The sequence below is a fragment of the Colletotrichum aenigma genome (genome assembly GCF_013390185.1).
Source record: "Colletotrichum aenigma strain Cg56 chromosome Unknown KSG_Cg56_contig04, whole genome shotgun sequence".
Classification (NCBI taxonomy): Eukaryota; Fungi; Ascomycota; class Sordariomycetes; order Glomerellales; family Glomerellaceae; genus Colletotrichum; species Colletotrichum aenigma.
The window spans coordinates 307,020-323,165 of NW_023500910.1; the positions used below are offsets into that span (position 1 = coordinate 307,020).

Below are 16,146 nucleotides of genomic sequence, written 5' to 3' on the forward strand. Positions count from 1 at the left end.
ATCCCCGCTCGTATCACGGCATTGGCCGTTGGTGCCAGATCTCGGAATACAGACCGCATGCACTTCCCCGCGAAGAATGGGGCATTTCCATTTACAGACTCGTTATAAGTATCTGGTGGGAGCCGGGGGTTTTGGCGGCTTCCAATTGAAGCGGCACTAACGAAGTGATCCACCCCGCATCCCAGCCTTGGCTCATTCAGAGAAGTAGCGTATCGGAGACGACTTAATGACCATGACTTCCATCTTGGCTGCGTCAATGTGAGGTATTCAAATGAGCGTTTGTGCTGAGTCTCTGCTTTCAACCTCCATATTCAATGTGTCTTATGGATCTGAACATGAGCTAGCCTCAAATCAACTCGTTTAAGGCCATATAAAGCATCCGGGGACGGCCGCCAGCGCTTATCAATCATTATTTCAGATTTAAATACTATCAGAGGAAGATGAAGGGATGGGATCGGATTTGAGGCAGATTGAGACTTCATTGAGTGGACTCGGTGACAGATCGTGCTTGAATGAGTGAATTAATTGGCTAGAGACGACTTGCCACAGGTAGTCGACTATCACAAACGGGACTCCGTCTTTTTTGCCTCTCGCCTCCTCTTCTCAATCTCTCTCAGGTTGCGCCGAAGGATCTTTCCAGCGGCACTCTTAGGGATCTGGTCAATGAACTCAATTCCTCCGAGAAGCCACATGTACCGTGCTTTTAGCCCCTCCACATGTTTTTCTAGTTCTTGCGCTGTCTCTCGAGACTTGCTGACACCTTCTCTTGCTACTACAAAGGCTTTCGGCACCTCCCCGGCGTACTCGTCCGGTATGCCGATGACTGCAACGTCTGCGACCTTTTCATGCCCGTGAAGGGTGTCCTCTAGCTCTGCAGGGGCTACTCCGTGACCCTTGACCTAGAAGACGAGGAGACGTTAGCATAGTCATTCAAGAATTCTCCCATTCATAGCGGATTCTCTATACCACCATACTGACCTTGATCATCTCCTTGATTCTATCATGGATAGTCACGAAACCATCTGGCCGCATTATGCCCAGATCCCCGGTATGTAAGTAGCCGTCTTCATCATATGTTTCGCTTGTTGCTTTCTTGTTGTTCAGGTAGCCCATAGTAACCTGAGGGCCGAGGGCCCATATCTATGACAAGTCTGTGATTAGCTTATGAAGTCTACAGGGCAGCTGTTGAATCGTTCGGGAATTTACCTCGCCTTCCTCACCGTACCCAACCTCTTTGCCAGACGCGGGATCGACAACTTTGACCTGCGTGCCTGGAACCAACTTCCCCACTTTGTCAGCATTCGCATAGACCTGTAGATCCTTGGGAGTAGTCGTGAGGCAGCTGCAACTCTCCGTCATTCCATACGCTTGTCTGAGCTTTGCTTGAGGGAAATCTTTGGCGAGTTTCTCGATGACTTGTGGAGACAACGGTGCCGCTCCAGTAGTGAGCTGCCTGACGAATGACAGATCATTCTTTCTGGCCACCTCCTCATTGACCATGCGGATCAACAGTGCTGGGAAGTAATTAGCTCGGTAAATGTAATTAGAAAAAGAAGACGCACGAGGAACTAGCCATAATTCCTTGCACTTGTACGACAGGATAGTCTTTATCATGTCTGCCATGTTGAACTTGCTCAACAGGACGACGTCTTGATCGAACATGATTGGCACGTGCAGAAATTGCAGCAGCCCAGTGACTGTGGAAGCAGGCCTGGATTAGCAAAAATGTTGGAGGAACGATAAGATGCCACATACTGTGGTAAAAAGGCAGCGGGGCCAGGATCGTTTCCCTTGTTCCAGGGTCCATGGTATCCATCTGGCGACACTGCGCAATGACATTGGCATGAGATATCATAACCTGAAGTTCAGTCAACACTCAATTTGGTATTCTCAATTGGTTGAAATATGGGCAGATCTCACTGCCTTGGGCAATCCAGTTGTACCCGAGCTGAATGGTAAATAGGCGCAGGCCTTTTTGTTTGATTGAGTCGCCGGCAATTGCCAGTGGGGAACCTGCCCCTGTACTTGAGAGGAGCAGCCTTCTTCGATCAGAGTCCCAATGGACTTCAGGTCCTTAACATCACAGTCAACGGAAATGAGATGATCCGAATCAATGTTCAGACGAGAACAAGCAGGTCGAACTTGGTTGACGGTTGACTCATCGACAAAGACAATCTCGGCACCGGAGGTCTTGAGGAAGTACTCATAATCTGGAGTCTTGGCCTCATGCGGCAAGGGCACCACGATGGCGCCTAACCGTATGGCTGCAAACAGTGCAACTGGGTACCAAACCGAGGTCCTGCAAACGATTGCGACTTTAGTTCCGGGTTCGAGACCATAGTTGCGGTTCAGTGAGATGGAGGTAAGGGTCGCGTATGTTTTTAGGGCTTGGAATGAGATGCGACGTCCTGACAACCCGTCAATGAAGGCACTCGCTCTACTACCATAGGGCTGCTTCTCGAACAACCAATCCCAGATCGTTAGGGATTCGGACACTACGCCCGGATATCAGCGAGGGGCTTGGGCGACATGGATGCGAAGGGGCTTGACACCAGCTTACCAGGGTCCAACGGCGGTCCGGTGAATGGCATGTTCGACTAAGGGGGCGCGGTCCCAAGATTAATGACCCTTGCTAAAAATCAGCCTACGGATATGGAGGGTAGAAAGAACGTAAAGTTCGAGCTTTTGGGCTAGGTGTATGGGATGTCGGGATCGATTACCCGGTTGTGCAACAAATGCCGGTGCGGAGAGCGGGGAAGTTGCGGTCTACCGTACCGACGGAACGAAGCCAACTATCTTGAGTGTGGTAATAGTATGCCTGCAGTGCTGATGACCTCATAGTGCAATCAAATACGTTCCCGAACCGCTGTTTCAGATGCAGGATGCAGGAATTCGCCAGTGATATTCGACCTCACAAAGGCAGAACCTCCCCCTTACATCAATCGGACCGGACAGACAGATTTTAGCCGTCCTTCAGGTCTGACAGAATATCCAACTGCTAAAAGGTCATGATTGTCCATATGGGTCCAAGATGCACTTTACCGCGCCACGGCGCTTAACACCATGTCGGGATATGAGTCCGCTAGATGTTTCGAAGATATTTGCATAGGGTTGTGATGTCAACTCATGCTTAATTGGCGAGTCAAGAGCGCTGAGTTCAATCACTTATTTGGGTAATGTGATAAAGTGCATACCTTGTCCGGCGAGAAGTCCCATAGCTTATTCCTTCTTGGCACAGCACACAGCCCGTGTTTTCTAGCTGAGTGATCATTACTGAATACACCCGCAAGGAAGCCACATTAATCCCACCGGCAATCTATGGCGTTACAGTCATACCGTAACGCCATAGACAGCAAAGCTGAATTGGGGCCCATTTACTACGTAGTATCGTTCGTCCCATGCCATGAGGCTTAGCATTACCTACCAATTTCCTCGCAGGGTCAAGCATGGGGGCCAAGCATGATGTTTCCCCACGACATCGGACTCAGATCACTTTCTGGCACTCCCCAGAGATAGGCTCAGCCATTGAGGCTCCGAGGGGCGAGCTCGCCAGTGCCTAAAGCAGAAAGTCTGGCCAGCTGTGGGGTTCCTAGTTAAGGGGTCTTCCCCTTTAGGATGACAGCCTCAACTGGGCCAAACCCTGGTTCATTCTCCTCGGCCAAACCGTTTGAGGTCGACAACGTGCCGATGTCGGTCTCCGCAGAGCAGCCAGAAGCTCTGCGTGATGACTTGAAGCTACTGGGGCCGTCAGGAGAGGCTGGAATGATAAGCATTGAATAGCAGTCGCGAGCAAAGCAATTAAGTTTCAAATAATTGTTTATGCGGAATGAATTGAGTTTCTGCGATTGAAACGCGTGACCGGACGAACGACACGCTGGGACTCCGGGTCTGACTCGCGTCTCCCGGGCCGCATCCGAATGGAGGTTGTTCTCCGTGAGCTCCACAGGTCCGTGATCACAAATAGACTACCAATGGCACGAGGGAGCGAGAGCGAGCTAAACCTGGGGAAGAAGCTTGACTTCTCGGAAGTTCGCCGGACCTGCGTTTTGAGGCCTTCGGTGTCTTATCAGCCTATCAGGCGTATCATCAGACATGTGTTTATCGCCAGAATTGGGACGTTTTGGGGCATATCCATTCAAGACTAACACGTTTTCGGTTATCAGACCTCAGGTTCAACAGCCTTGATGGACCGACACGTGAGTTACAGATTCGTGAGTCGGTTGCTAATCGAAATGTCAACCGGCCACATCCGACTGTAGTCTGTAAGATGGAGCGTAGGGACCGGGCGAAGAGGCCGGTGCTCCAGTGGACCGAGACGTTTTTTTTACTCCGATGAAATACAACGTGCAACGATCCCGAATCCTTGACTGGTCAGCCAGTACCTCCACACTCCACAGTCTTACAGCTCTACTCTTGCGGCGGTATTATCAACCCCAGCCAGTGATGAGGCGCGGTGGACTATGATCCCGTTTGGGACTCAATCCGATATCCCCAGTGGCCTGTTCCCGGTCTGGCCGTGATAGTGATGCTTCACGGCAGTGATGGCACAGCCTTTGAAGGCTTCACATTCGAGTATAAAGTCTTTAGGTTTCTGCATGGTCTGGAATCGTGATCTTGTGTCTTCACAGCAACGTTCAGTCGTCACTCATTGACCCGTTCATTCTTTCTCGACGAGAATCACACAGTCTTTTCGGAATCAAGCTTTTCTGATCATCTCTCTACACTCTTTTCCCGCTACATAGAAACTGCCTTCTGAACATGCAGTCGTCTCTGTTCACTCTCTTTGCCGCGCAGGCCTTCATTGGCACGGCGATTTCGGCTGCCCTGCCGGTACGGGATGTAGTACCCCCTAGCTCGGCCCTGCTTCGTCCCGTTAGGCGGCAGGCTTCAATCCCGGCAACTCCTCTCGGCCCTGCCAAGTTCACGCCCAAGATCAATGTCACTCTAGATTATGAGGGTCTCAACGCAACCAACGCATTGGTTCACGCTGAGATGAAGCAGCCCTCAGTGCTCCTAGAGCACATTGATACCATCACCGACATTACCTGCTCCGACACTGATGTCGTTCTCAAGTTCAGTGCGACCGAGGACTACAACTCGTGCTTGAGCTCTTGGCCGGCAAAGAACTTTACCATGATTACCAACCACAACGGCACCTGCGACAGCGAGCATGAGCGCGGAATCTATGTCATCTCAGGATACACCTTCGATAACACCACACTCACTTTGACCGCATCATCCTCCAGAGTCCAAATCCGTGACCAACTGAACGATGCAGTAATCGATTTCACCCACACTGGCACTGCCACCGCCAAACGCGATCTCTCTGGCACAATCTCTGCCGACCTTTCCGGCACCACACTCGTTGCAACCGACCCCTTGACTATCGTTGCCAAGGAAGCCAAGCTCGACACCACCGTTACCCTCAGCGGTCACGTCCACTACAACTTCTGGAAGTTCAAGGTGGATGAGTTTTACATCGACCTCGACTACTCCTCCGATCTGAACCTCGCTATTACCGCTGCAGTCAATGCCCAATACTCCACCAACCTCTACAACTATGACCCTCTTTCCGTTACTGTTTCCGCTTTCTCTATCCCGGGCATCATTGACGTTGGCCCCATGGTCGACTTTGGTCTTGGCATCGAGTTCGCCGCCTCAGGTTCCGTCAACGCCACTGTTGGTGTGGTCAGCTCTATCCCCGAGGCTACCGTCCACCTCGACTTCCTCAACAAAGCCAACACCGTTGCCACTGGTTGGAAGCCGCAGACCAATGTCACCACGGACATCAGCGCCCAGGTTGAGCTTCAGTTGAACCCTTATGCCGACTTGACAGTGGCTCTTGGTGTCAAGCTCTTCAACGGCCTGCTTGACATGTCTGCTGGTATTGAGGCAAAGCCTGAGATTGTTAACGCTTTCGCCGTCGACCTCGACTTCACCTACACAAGTGCCAGTGGAGTCACCTTCACGAAGCCCACCGGAGACCAGTGCATCAACGGCGCATGGTTTGCCAGCACCTTCCACTTCAACGTCGATGCCTTTGTCACTCAGTTTTATACCAAGTCTTTGTACGAGGTCGAGATCCCAATCTACGAGTCTCAGTGCTGGAACTTTGTCAACTAGTGGCTCATTTGACCTTACTCGAGAATTATTCTGTGTACATATTGAGTTGGATCTTTTCATTGGGGAGATTGGGTTACGGGACATTTTGCACACTTATGACGCTAGACCTCTTTCATTTTGTCGGATATGAATATACCTATGGTTCAAAAACTCGCATCGGTCTACATGAATGCTTATTAATCTATCCGATGACATGATCGCGAACTTCGTCATGGCACTCGACATGGCGGGAACTTTCGTGTTGAGGCTCTCTACTGTGATGGCTAGGCAGCGTGCTGAATGGGACTTTGAGACGGGTCGCCTCCTCCAATCCTTCAGTACCCGACATGCAGGTGCTAATTAGCGTCATGACGTGATAGCTCCTCAACTCTGCAGCATTCATACCTAGGTATGATTGATAAGCACATGGAGTTCTTGTGAGTTGAAAACTACGCCTAACACCCGCTCGCCGACACAATCCGCGACATCCAAAACATCTTTGATCTTGGGAGATAAGTCTCTTTCACGAAACCTTTCGACGCTTAACCTTCATCATGGCCGAACATTCTGCGGTCAAGCTAAGTGACGGAGCATCTGTGCAAGTTAAGTTGCTCGGTAACACCGATAAGACAAAGCCCCTTCTCATTGCACTCCATGGTGCACCCGGCCTGTCAGACCACAGGGAGCCTGAATCGTCGTTTGGGTTTCTTGCCTCAAACTTCAGAGTGCTTGTCTACGACGCCAGAGGAAGCGGCGAGAGTGACTTGAAACCGCCGTACACTGATGCCCGATGGGTCGCCGATGTGGATGAGCTCCGGTGAGGAAACCCTTATTGTTGCCGGATTGAAGAAAATTACTGACGTTCTGCAGAAAATGGGCGGGAGCAGAGAAGTTCAGTCTAGCAGGAGGTTCATACGGTGGCTTCGTTGCCCTTCAATACGCCATAGCCCATCCAGACCGTCTTCTCGCACTCGTACTTCGAGACACCTGGGCAAATGGTCTTCGCGGAAGCATCAACTTCTTGAAGAACATTCTTACCAGCGACCGTATCCAGCCAGACGCGGATCGACAGGTGCGTCTCGTAAGCGGCGGCGTGAGGAGCAACGAGGATTTTGCAAACGCCTTTGCGGAAATTGTTGGCATCTACACTCCGAAAGATGGGTCGACAGATTCGAAATCTGCATCGTTGACTTTCGAGGGCAACGCCGTTGCGGAGACACATCATTTGCATTATGAAACCCACAACTTTGCCTTTTCTCACAACATACCCCGCTTCGATGTTCGATCGAGGCTGAAGGATATCACAGCGCCGACTCTCGTAGCCACTGGCAGACTCGATGTGGTCGTGCCGGTCGGTTATGGCGAGGAGATCAGCCAAGGGATTCCGCAAAGCGAGCTGGTGATATTCGAGAAGTCAGGTCATAGCCCGCCGTCGGATGAGCCCGAACTATTCCAGAAAACGGTGACTGAATTTCTGGCGAAGTGGATCGAATGAAGTTGTCTAGATTACGTGGCGTATTGCTTGGCCCGTGTTTGAAGGTCAAATCGAGCGTTGATTTAATCTTGACAATTGAAGAATTCCTCTATGTGGAGAGCGCATCTTTGATCAACCTTCCACGCACGTACACACGTGCGATATTCCGATCATCGCCAGTCATTAGGAACTTTTCGAACACCGTTCTCAAAGTATCTGACTCCTCCCTGACAGTCATCACACCGAAGGACTCCAACGGGCAAGTGATCCATAGAGCATCGAACTCCTTGCCCGCGGCAAAACTGCCAATCTTGTCTTCAAGACAGCAAACCCTCGCTCCGCCCAACGTCGATAAGTAGAAGACTTCGTCCAGAGATAGCGCCTTGTCGTTTCCGTCAGACATTACCTCACGAGCATTCGAGGCGATCACGGCTTGACGAATGCTGTCAAGCATGCTGGAAGAGAATCCACCTCCACTGTCAGTACCCAGGCCGACTTTGATGCCTCTTGTCAGGAATTGGCGAATAGACGCCGCCATGAAACCACCGCCAACCGTCATGTTGGAGATCGGACAATGAGCAACTCCGCATTCATAATCTTTGATCTTTTGCATTTCATAATCGGTCATGAATGTGCAATGCGCAAGAATCGAACGCTGGTTCAGTAGCCCGAAGTGGTGATACAGGTCCGCCTCGCTGGAGAACTCGGGAAACAGCTCACGTGTCGCCTTGATCTCTTGCTCCGCTTCATTAAAATGAGTCTGGATTGCCAGTTCCGTATCCTCCTCAGCCATCTTCCCCAGCCCAGCAAGTAGCTCGGGGGTACAAGAGATTGCGAAGCGCGGTGTAAGCACAGGGCGCACAAGCTTTCCCGTAGGATCGATGTCCCTGATGTGCTTCACACACTCCACCGTCTCCTGCAGCGACGACTCAGCTGAGGTATCATGGAGGTAGCTGGGGGCGTTGCGGTCCATGTTGCATTTCCCTACAAAGGCTCGCTGGCCCTTCGATAGGCAGATGTCTGCGAGAATTTGCGTAGCTTCGGCATGTTTTGAGCCATAGTAAGACGCCGTCGTAATGCCTTGTTTGAGAAATCCATCGACGCAGCTTTCGTAGACCTTCCGAGCATATTGAGGGTCTGAGAATCGGGCTTCGTGGGGAAATGTGACTTGATCGAGCCAGTCGAGGATGTGCAGGCCTTGGCCAAGACCCCTCATGGCCCATTGAGGAGCATGATTGTGCGTATCGATGAAGCCCGGCGATAAGAATTGGCCTTTAGGAATTGAGCGAAGTTGGGCAGCGGCAGGAACCTTCTTTGACAGCTCTTTCGCGGAGATGTCTTGGAAAAACTCGGTTATGACACCATCGCCGTTCACAATAAGGCCACCATTCTCCAGGATCTCGACCTCGTTGGGTCCGAGCGAGTGGATGATGGCTCCATGAAAAGCGTGCCCTTGAGCCATTTCGCAACAACCCGCAGATTTCCAGATCCGTCGTCTTTGATTAAATATTCTTGATCTCAAATTGAGCACTGTTGTCGAAGAAATGCCTGCTAATCGGCTGCAAGAGATTGGGAAAGAGCGTGAATGATATGAAAGTCGAGTGATAATGTGATCAGCACATGAGGGGCACAGGGATATTTGGCGCGAATTGTGGGCACGTAAGCGTTGCGATCTCGCTTATCTTATCGACTGCTGCAGCTTTCGGCTGAGTTCGGGCGAGATTCCGAATCGCTTCAACTTTCCCTTAGAACATGCTGCTCATAACACACATTAATGGGTCGTTGCCGAGCGACAGTTTACTTCACGGACTGACTAAGTCGCAAATACCTTCTATTCTCATTCCGATTAGTGAAGACTCAACCCATCGTTTCTTAGTCCTTGGCTGAATCTATTCAACCCTACCTGCGGTAGTCCTTGTAAGCCGGGAGCTCACCCGACACCTCCGGCAACGAGCAATCGGGACATCGCAGCCATGACAGACGACACGGCAGATACCTTGCGTACCACACAACGAGCGCCAAGAAGCTGTCTGTCATGCGCATCTCGGAAGGTCAAGTGCGACAAGGCTTCTCCTTGTTTAAAGATGCATCCGTCGAGGGGACGCAGACAAGTGCGTTCGAGAAACAGTTATTGTTCGCGGAGAAGTCACCAGGTTGTTTACCATTTCTCCATTCCATACCCACAACCGATGCTTACTGTGTGGCCTAGAGGAAAAGATCCCACAGATGCCCCAACGTACCAAGATTTAGTGCGGGAGAACGAGCGCTTGAGAAATGCTCTGTCTATCCGAACGAGTGTGCACCATACCCCGAATTCACCCTTGCTGAAACCTCGAAAGCCTCAACGGCTACTGGAATGTCACGATGTTCTTGAAGAAATGGTCTTTGATCCAGGACAAAGACCAAAGTCTTCGGGCCGGATGTCAAGCTGGGAGGAGATTACTTCGTGTTGTCCCGATCAGGAAGCTAGTAAGCAGCTTATTGCGTATGACAAGACGTGGAGTTCTTGGGTACACTATGCTCTCGAGTATCCGAACTTCCAGGAGGAGCATTCCAAATTCATGGGAGCTCTCAAGAACGGCGATCTTCTATCAGACTACGACCCGGCCTGGCTATCTCTCTACTTTAGTGTGATTACGGTGGGCCTTTGGCAACTAATCACCGTTTAAGAAGCCCGCTAACATTCGAGGCTTCTCAAGGCAGCTCTTTTGATGATGGATGATGAGGAGGCATGCCTGATACTGCCTGGAAGTGAGGATGGCTTTTCACCAACCCCAAATACTTATCTTCATACTAACGCTGTACCCTTTTATGTAGAGGATCACCCACGTGTTATTCAACACTGGTACGAATCTGCCTTGTTCTGCATGTATCGGGCGGACTTTATGCGCACTCCCCAGATTCGTATTGTACAAGCCGTTGCAGTACTTGGGATGTGCTTCTACAATTTTGGCGACTCCGAGCTGAGCGGACATTTATGGAGCTGCGCCATTCGCAATGCGCAGACCCTTGGGCTTGATGGATCTCGAGGCGACGATGTTCCAACTGAAATGAGTCAAGAGGCTCAGCGCAGGCTGCGGTGGACGCTTGTGATATGCGAATGGTAAGTTACCTAGGTTCTGAAATCAATGCCACGGTTGTTCTTGCTGACGAACGGGTCAGGCTCGCGGTTCCGTACCATGTTCCACGGGTTGATGAAGGTGACTTCAATGTTCCACTCCCTTCGCGCGATCCTCAGCATGATATAACTGGCGGTATCCAACCTGTCCAGTACCACATCTTCATGGCTCGAACATCGATCGTTTACCATCGCTTTCGGTCAGCATTGCGAGAGGGGTTACGGCCGATTGCAGAGGTTGTTCGACTAGCTGATGACGAGCTAGCAGAGGTCATCAACACTTTACCAGAGCACCTGCAACCAGACGGTGGTAAGCACGAGAGAATGCAGAACTTAGAGATCGAACATCCGTGGATCAAATGGCAGCGGTTTGACATCAGTCTTGTGCTACTCCATCATCGCATGCGCATCAATAGGGCGCTTCAACAGAAGTGGATGATGTCTCCTGGGCAGTACGAGTGGGCAAGAACAGTCTGCATTAGGTCCGCGATGGATATTATCTGGATCACACATAACTGGGACCAACCAGTCGCGATGCGAAGACAGTGGTATGGGTATCATGCTTGTGAAGAAGCTACCAGCTGACATTAGTAACGCAGGGCATTATCTTTGCATATATTTGTCGCCGCTATATTCCTGCTGAGAGAGTCTCGTAGGGCGTCTCTCGATCTCGAGGTCGACTTCAGTGACGAAGTACAACTAGCCATCCGATACCTCGATGAGGTCAAGTCCCGCAATGCGATTGCAGATCGCGCATCAGACATCTTGCGCGACTGTATTAAGCATATGGATGACCCAATGTCTTGATGACATTTCCAACTCACAAGTTGAACCCAAACGCTGTTTTCGCATATCCATCAAACCCGTCAAGTCCTACGTATCCCTCAAGCGTTCTCTCATCCAGAACGTTCCCTTCGGCATAGTCCGGTGGCGGCCGACCCGCCCGAGTCTCTTCAAGCTGTCTCTTGACATATGCCCTGTTATTAGGGGTTGATGGGCATGCAGCTATGTATACAACAGATGCATTCTCCGTTCCATGGTGCTCTGGGTCCACGGCATGGCACACCTGTACGACCACAGTCAGTATTCAAATTATTCGAGGTCCGAAATGGATACCTACATCAGTGTGCCACCAAACGGTGCCCCCAGGCTCCATCGTAGGAATATGCACCAAGCATTCCTCGAGTCTCAAGTGCGGATGGGATGATCGACTCAAGCGCTGGCTTTCCGTCTTGAACGTTCCCGGGAACCAGCTTGTGGAATCATCCAGAGTCCACTTGCTCGCATCCATCACATCCACAGGGTCTCTTGGAGGCTTGAAAAAGGGTCGAAGCATAACGTACGACACCACGGTCGCAACGTTCGGGTACACAAGAAGGGTCCCTTCGTTCGGGGCCGCTCTTGTTAACGCTGTCCAACCCTGGAAAGAGCGGAACACGGAGGAATGTGCGATGCCAGGGTACAGCTCTTGGTCGGCGGCCTTCCGCAGGCCGAGGTCGTAACAGTCGTGCAACTGAGGCCTGCCGGAGAAGATGTTACCATACACCTCCCGATACGTCTTGTCCGCCCATCGGCAAAGACTGCCAGCGTCAATATGTGGGCCAAGGCCAAGGAAGTTTTGTCTTGGTGGTCTGTCTCTAATGCCGTCGTAGTAAACCAATGGATCAGGAGACGTCTCTTCGTCGTAGTTGTGCCAGAGTTCATTCAGCAAGCCCTGAACTCTCAAATGGTTTGGATCCCCTCGGAGGGCGTTCTGGATAGGAGAGTCATACAACATCAGCATCGAAGGACTTTCTGCTGGCCACCCTTGGATCTTTCCTTTATTGTTGGCAACATATTTCTTCAGGTCAGTGTAGTGGTGAATCGCTTCTGACTTGTCAATAAGTCCACGAATCACAAATGACCCAATTCGCTTCACTTCAGCCTCTTGCTCGCTCGTGAACCCCTTTTCCAAAAGGTCTGCAGCATTAAGAACAGGTATTATGCCGTGACCCTTGCTGATGATCTCTTCAGTGACAGTTTCGAGGTGTTGGCACACAGCTAGCCAACTCTTTATCAAAGATTCAGCGCCGTAGTGAGCGATAATGGCTTTTTTTGACGTTGACAAAGTCGGGGTCCTTCGACTCGGTCACCCCTTGCTCCGTATATTCAGCCCATGCGGGCCACTCCCGAACTTGACCGGGCATTTTGAACGGCAGCCAAAGAGTCAAAGGAAAAGAAAGACGTTGCTAGAACAAATTGAGACGCAGGTAGTAAGCGACTGCGCGTTTGCTTGCGACAAGACGCCGTTAAATACCTTATCTTCTCTCCATGCAAATCTGCCGATCACTTGAAAGAGACCCTGGTTTTTGCAGCATGTGTCTATTCCTCCACGCTCCGTCCTCCAACCGGCAGGCAACAAGAAACCTCGCCCGAGTTCGGGCGAGTATTTAGACTCAACACCAACCCTGCGAATCCCCACGATACCACCCAAAACGGCCGCACTAAACATGCCGGGTCGGTGTGGTGGGCCTCTGATATGCTCACCCGAGCTCGCCCGAAGTCTGGGGACAGCCAATCAGGATCTAATAATCACAAATCAGATCTCCTCATACTTAACGGAATATAAGGACCTGGAAGGAGTGATCCAAAAGTCTTTTGCAAGCTTGTTGTCCTCGATTGATTTGATACGAATCTCGAACGATTGGATCCAGCCACTCACGAGATGGGTTTCGAGCGTAAACATGTCTCGAAGCTGGTACCGGCCAACCTGAAGTTGCTGTCTCCGCTGTTGCTCGCGGTTGCCATCATCAACTCTGCGGTAGGTATTCGACTTGAGAATCCATACCAATAGAGTTTTTCACTGACAAATATCCGGTAGACACTTGGGTACGATGCGTCTGTCATGAACGGACTACTCATCCTGCCGTCCTACACTGAATACTTTCACTTGACGACTGCCACCGAGGGCCTCAATAATGCAGCATCATGGATGGGTAGTATCGTGGGAGCTTTCTTGATGCAGCCGATTCCGGATTACTTTGGCCGCCGACGAGTCATTCTTGTTGCTTCAGTCATTACAGTTGTCGGCATCATCCTTCAAGCTGCAGCACAGAACATTGCCATGTTCGTCGTCGCTCGCATAATTGTCGGCATTGGGTCTGCAGTGAGCAACGGCGCAGCACCCACTCTTCTGGGCGAACTTCTTCCTCCGCACAAACGCGGTCGTATTTTGGGACTGTTCTTTTCCTGCTTCTGCGTTGGAAGTCTTGCTTCTGCGTTGGAAGTCTTGCTTCTGCTATCGTGAACTACGGAAGCCAGAACATCGCCAGCACCTGGTCATGGCGCTTACCTTCGCTGTTGCAGTTCGTACCCAGCCTTCTCGCTGTCGTTCTGGTTCCCTTTGTTCCAGAATCTCCCCGGTGGCTCATTGCAAACAAGCGGGATGATGAGGCATTGGAGGTGCTCGTCATCATGCAAGGCAAGGGGGTCGAAGACATGCAACAGGGACGGGAGAACCTGCACGAGATACGAGCTATCATGAAGAAGGAAGAGGAGGAGTATCCTCGAAATCCTTGGAGAGAAATCTTCGCGACACCAGCCAACAGGAGAAGACTTGCCATCCTTTGCACATTTGGTCCTATGATCAACATGTTTGGCAACTTCATCATCTCGTATGCTGCACCACGGTGTTGTTCCGGGTCCATGGCCTTGCTAACTTTTGCAGGTTCTACCTCACGAAGATTCTTGATCAGGCGGGTATCAAAGACACCGTCAAACAAACTCAGATCCAAGTCATTCTCAACTGTTGGTCTTTTGCGGTGGCTGTCTTTGATAGCTTTATGCTTGACGCCCTCGGGCGGCGAATCCAAAGCTTCATTGGAATCGCAGGCATGTCTGCGAATCTCTACATTATCGGAGGTCTGATCAAAAGTGAGCCAGCCCGGCTTCCAGCCACCATTACATTGTTGCTAACGTGACACCAGAGTATGGCGAAAGTACCAACCAGTCAGGAGTATATGGCACGATTGCCGTAATCTTCCTTTTTCAAGGCTTTTACGCCTTTTCCATCACGCCAATGACCAGCTCGCATCCTACCGAGGTTTCTCAATACAAGCTTCGCGCCACTGGTATCGCCATATTTCGCATGTTGGATGCTGGCTTCGGGTTCGTTGACTGCAACTACCTCTCCAAGTGTCTGTTGCTGACATAAAGCAGGCTGCTCGCATCATTTTGCATGGCTTATGCAATGGCAGACTTGGGCTGGAAATTCTATTTAATCAACGCTTCATGGAATTTGTTGTTTCTCGTCGTTGCCTACTTCACATTCGTTGAGACTAAGGGTCTCAAATTGGAAGAAATTGCAGCCAAGTTCGAGGGATCCCGCATTCTCGATGCCATTACTGAGGATTCAGACTCTCAAGAGACCAGAGACGCCAAGGTCTTGGGCAGCATTGACACTAAAGCTATAGCACAGAATTTTCTAGATCATTAGACGACATCCTAACCGTAGTATTCTCAAGCATTTCCAAGTTTCACTTTTGCCTAAGGGCCGCCACTGCATCCATCTCTTCTTGGGTAGGTAGATTCACTACCATCAAGTAGAGGGCGTCCTGTTTCATCATCTTCTTCAACGGCCTGTTCTTCTTTCGCTCTCTTCTCCTTTCCCTTCTGGCCTGCCTTCCTACCTTGCGATCGATGCCCAACTCCTCGCGGCGGTCGTTACGCCTTTGCTGAATGTGGCCAATAGGCCCAACAACTTTCCCACCCGTTGCCTTGAGAGGAGCCCCCCACTACTTGACGAAGTGCTCGGGTTGCCTTGCTGCAGTCGTGGGGCTTGCGGAATCTTGGAATCGGGGTGCTGTGCCTGGAAGTGGGAGGCAGCCCTGCGATCGAAATATGTGGACACGAACTGCCCGAATTCCTTGACTGCGTTCTGCTTCTTCCCCTCGTCCAGAGCATCCAGATGCGGAAAAACAAGAGGTGCCGGTTCTGGGATCTCTACCTCGCTCTTTGTCGTCGTGGAGGCTGAGCGCACGGCGTTTTTCCACTTGCTCTGCCCATCTCTGTCATCGACAGCCTTTGCGATGTTGTGTTCGAGATCAATGTCCTCGATAAGTTCCGTGCTCGAAGGCTTGTACTTCACAATGAGACAAAACAGACCGCGAGGCTTGAAGAATTTCTCATTCATGGTGTCGAGATATCCGTTCTGCCTGTAGTTCACGTAGGTTCTGCGTGAAGTCTCGAGACTCGTGTGAATTGCGAAAGTGACAAGCATTGCGATTGGGCTGAAGCCCGAAACTGCCATGTGGGCGTGATCGGCAACCATCACCCCTGCGTTCAAGACATTGAATCATGGGTTTAACTTGATGCTCTTTTCGAACCCGTTGAGAAACTCCAGCCACGCTGTCTGTTCGATGCCGCACTCATTGAGCACTGGCGCGTAGGCTCTCACAAAACCGCGATGGCGGGC

At 51.0% G+C, this 16,146-nt stretch overlaps 7 protein-coding genes across 7 annotated transcripts; 4 read left to right on the forward strand and 3 right to left on the reverse strand.

Moving 5' to 3' along the window:
* Nucleotides 1–560: 560 nt before the first annotated feature.
* Nucleotides 561–2,591, reverse strand: 4CLL5-1 (4-coumarate--CoA ligase-like 5; the record flags this gene model as incomplete). Its single annotated transcript, XM_037321185.1, has 7 exons — nt 561–899; nt 979–1,140; nt 1,207–1,514; nt 1,563–1,697; nt 1,756–1,858; nt 1,921–2,495; nt 2,561–2,591. 7 exons carry the CDS (start codon nt 2,589–2,591, stop codon nt 561–563), a joined length of 1,653 nt encoding a protein of 550 aa, XP_037179928.1.
* A 2,167-nt stretch (nt 2,592–4,758) lies between these two features.
* On the forward strand, nt 4,759–6,123 carry CGCA056_v005935 (uncharacterized protein; the record flags this gene model as incomplete). Its single annotated transcript, XM_037321186.1, has 1 exon — nt 4,759–6,123. The coding sequence occupies one exon, from the start codon at nt 4,759–4,761 to the stop codon at nt 6,121–6,123; it is 1,365 nt and encodes a 454-aa protein (XP_037179929.1).
* Nucleotides 6,124–6,656: 533 nt separating this feature from the next.
* On the forward strand, nt 6,657–7,597 carry pip-3 (Proline iminopeptidase; the record flags this gene model as incomplete). The annotated part of the gene is made up of 2 exons (XM_037321187.1): nt 6,657–6,919; nt 6,973–7,597. 2 exons carry the CDS (start codon nt 6,657–6,659, stop codon nt 7,595–7,597), a joined length of 888 nt encoding a protein of 295 aa, XP_037179930.1.
* An 88-nt stretch (nt 7,598–7,685) lies between these two features.
* On the reverse strand, nt 7,686–9,038 carry guaD-1 (Guanine deaminase; the record flags this gene model as incomplete). Its single annotated transcript, XM_037321188.1, has 1 exon — nt 7,686–9,038. The coding sequence occupies one exon, from the start codon at nt 9,036–9,038 to the stop codon at nt 7,686–7,688; it is 1,353 nt and encodes a 450-aa protein (XP_037179931.1).
* Nucleotides 9,039–9,954: 916 nt separating this feature from the next.
* CGCA056_v005938 (uncharacterized protein) lies at nt 9,955–11,501 on the forward strand (the record flags this gene model as incomplete). The annotated part of the gene is made up of 5 exons (XM_037321189.1): nt 9,955–10,215; nt 10,276–10,327; nt 10,394–10,679; nt 10,739–11,242; nt 11,294–11,501. 5 exons carry the CDS (start codon nt 9,955–9,957, stop codon nt 11,499–11,501), a joined length of 1,311 nt encoding a protein of 436 aa, XP_037179922.1.
* Nucleotides 11,502–11,781: 280 nt separating this feature from the next.
* On the reverse strand, nt 11,782–12,477 carry ybiU-2 (Uncharacterized protein; the record flags this gene model as incomplete). Its single annotated transcript, XM_037321190.1, has 1 exon — nt 11,782–12,477. The coding sequence occupies one exon, from the start codon at nt 12,475–12,477 to the stop codon at nt 11,782–11,784; it is 696 nt and encodes a 231-aa protein (XP_037179923.1).
* A 921-nt stretch (nt 12,478–13,398) lies between these two features.
* On the forward strand, nt 13,399–15,168 carry CGCA056_v005940 (Lactose permease; the record flags this gene model as incomplete). Its single annotated transcript, XM_037321191.1, has 6 exons — nt 13,399–13,494; nt 13,555–13,839; nt 14,040–14,347; nt 14,401–14,606; nt 14,660–14,840; nt 14,892–15,168. The coding sequence occupies 6 exons, from the start codon at nt 13,399–13,401 to the stop codon at nt 15,166–15,168; spliced, it is 1,353 nt and encodes a 450-aa protein (XP_037179338.1).
* Between the last annotated feature and the right edge of the window lie 978 nt (nt 15,169–16,146).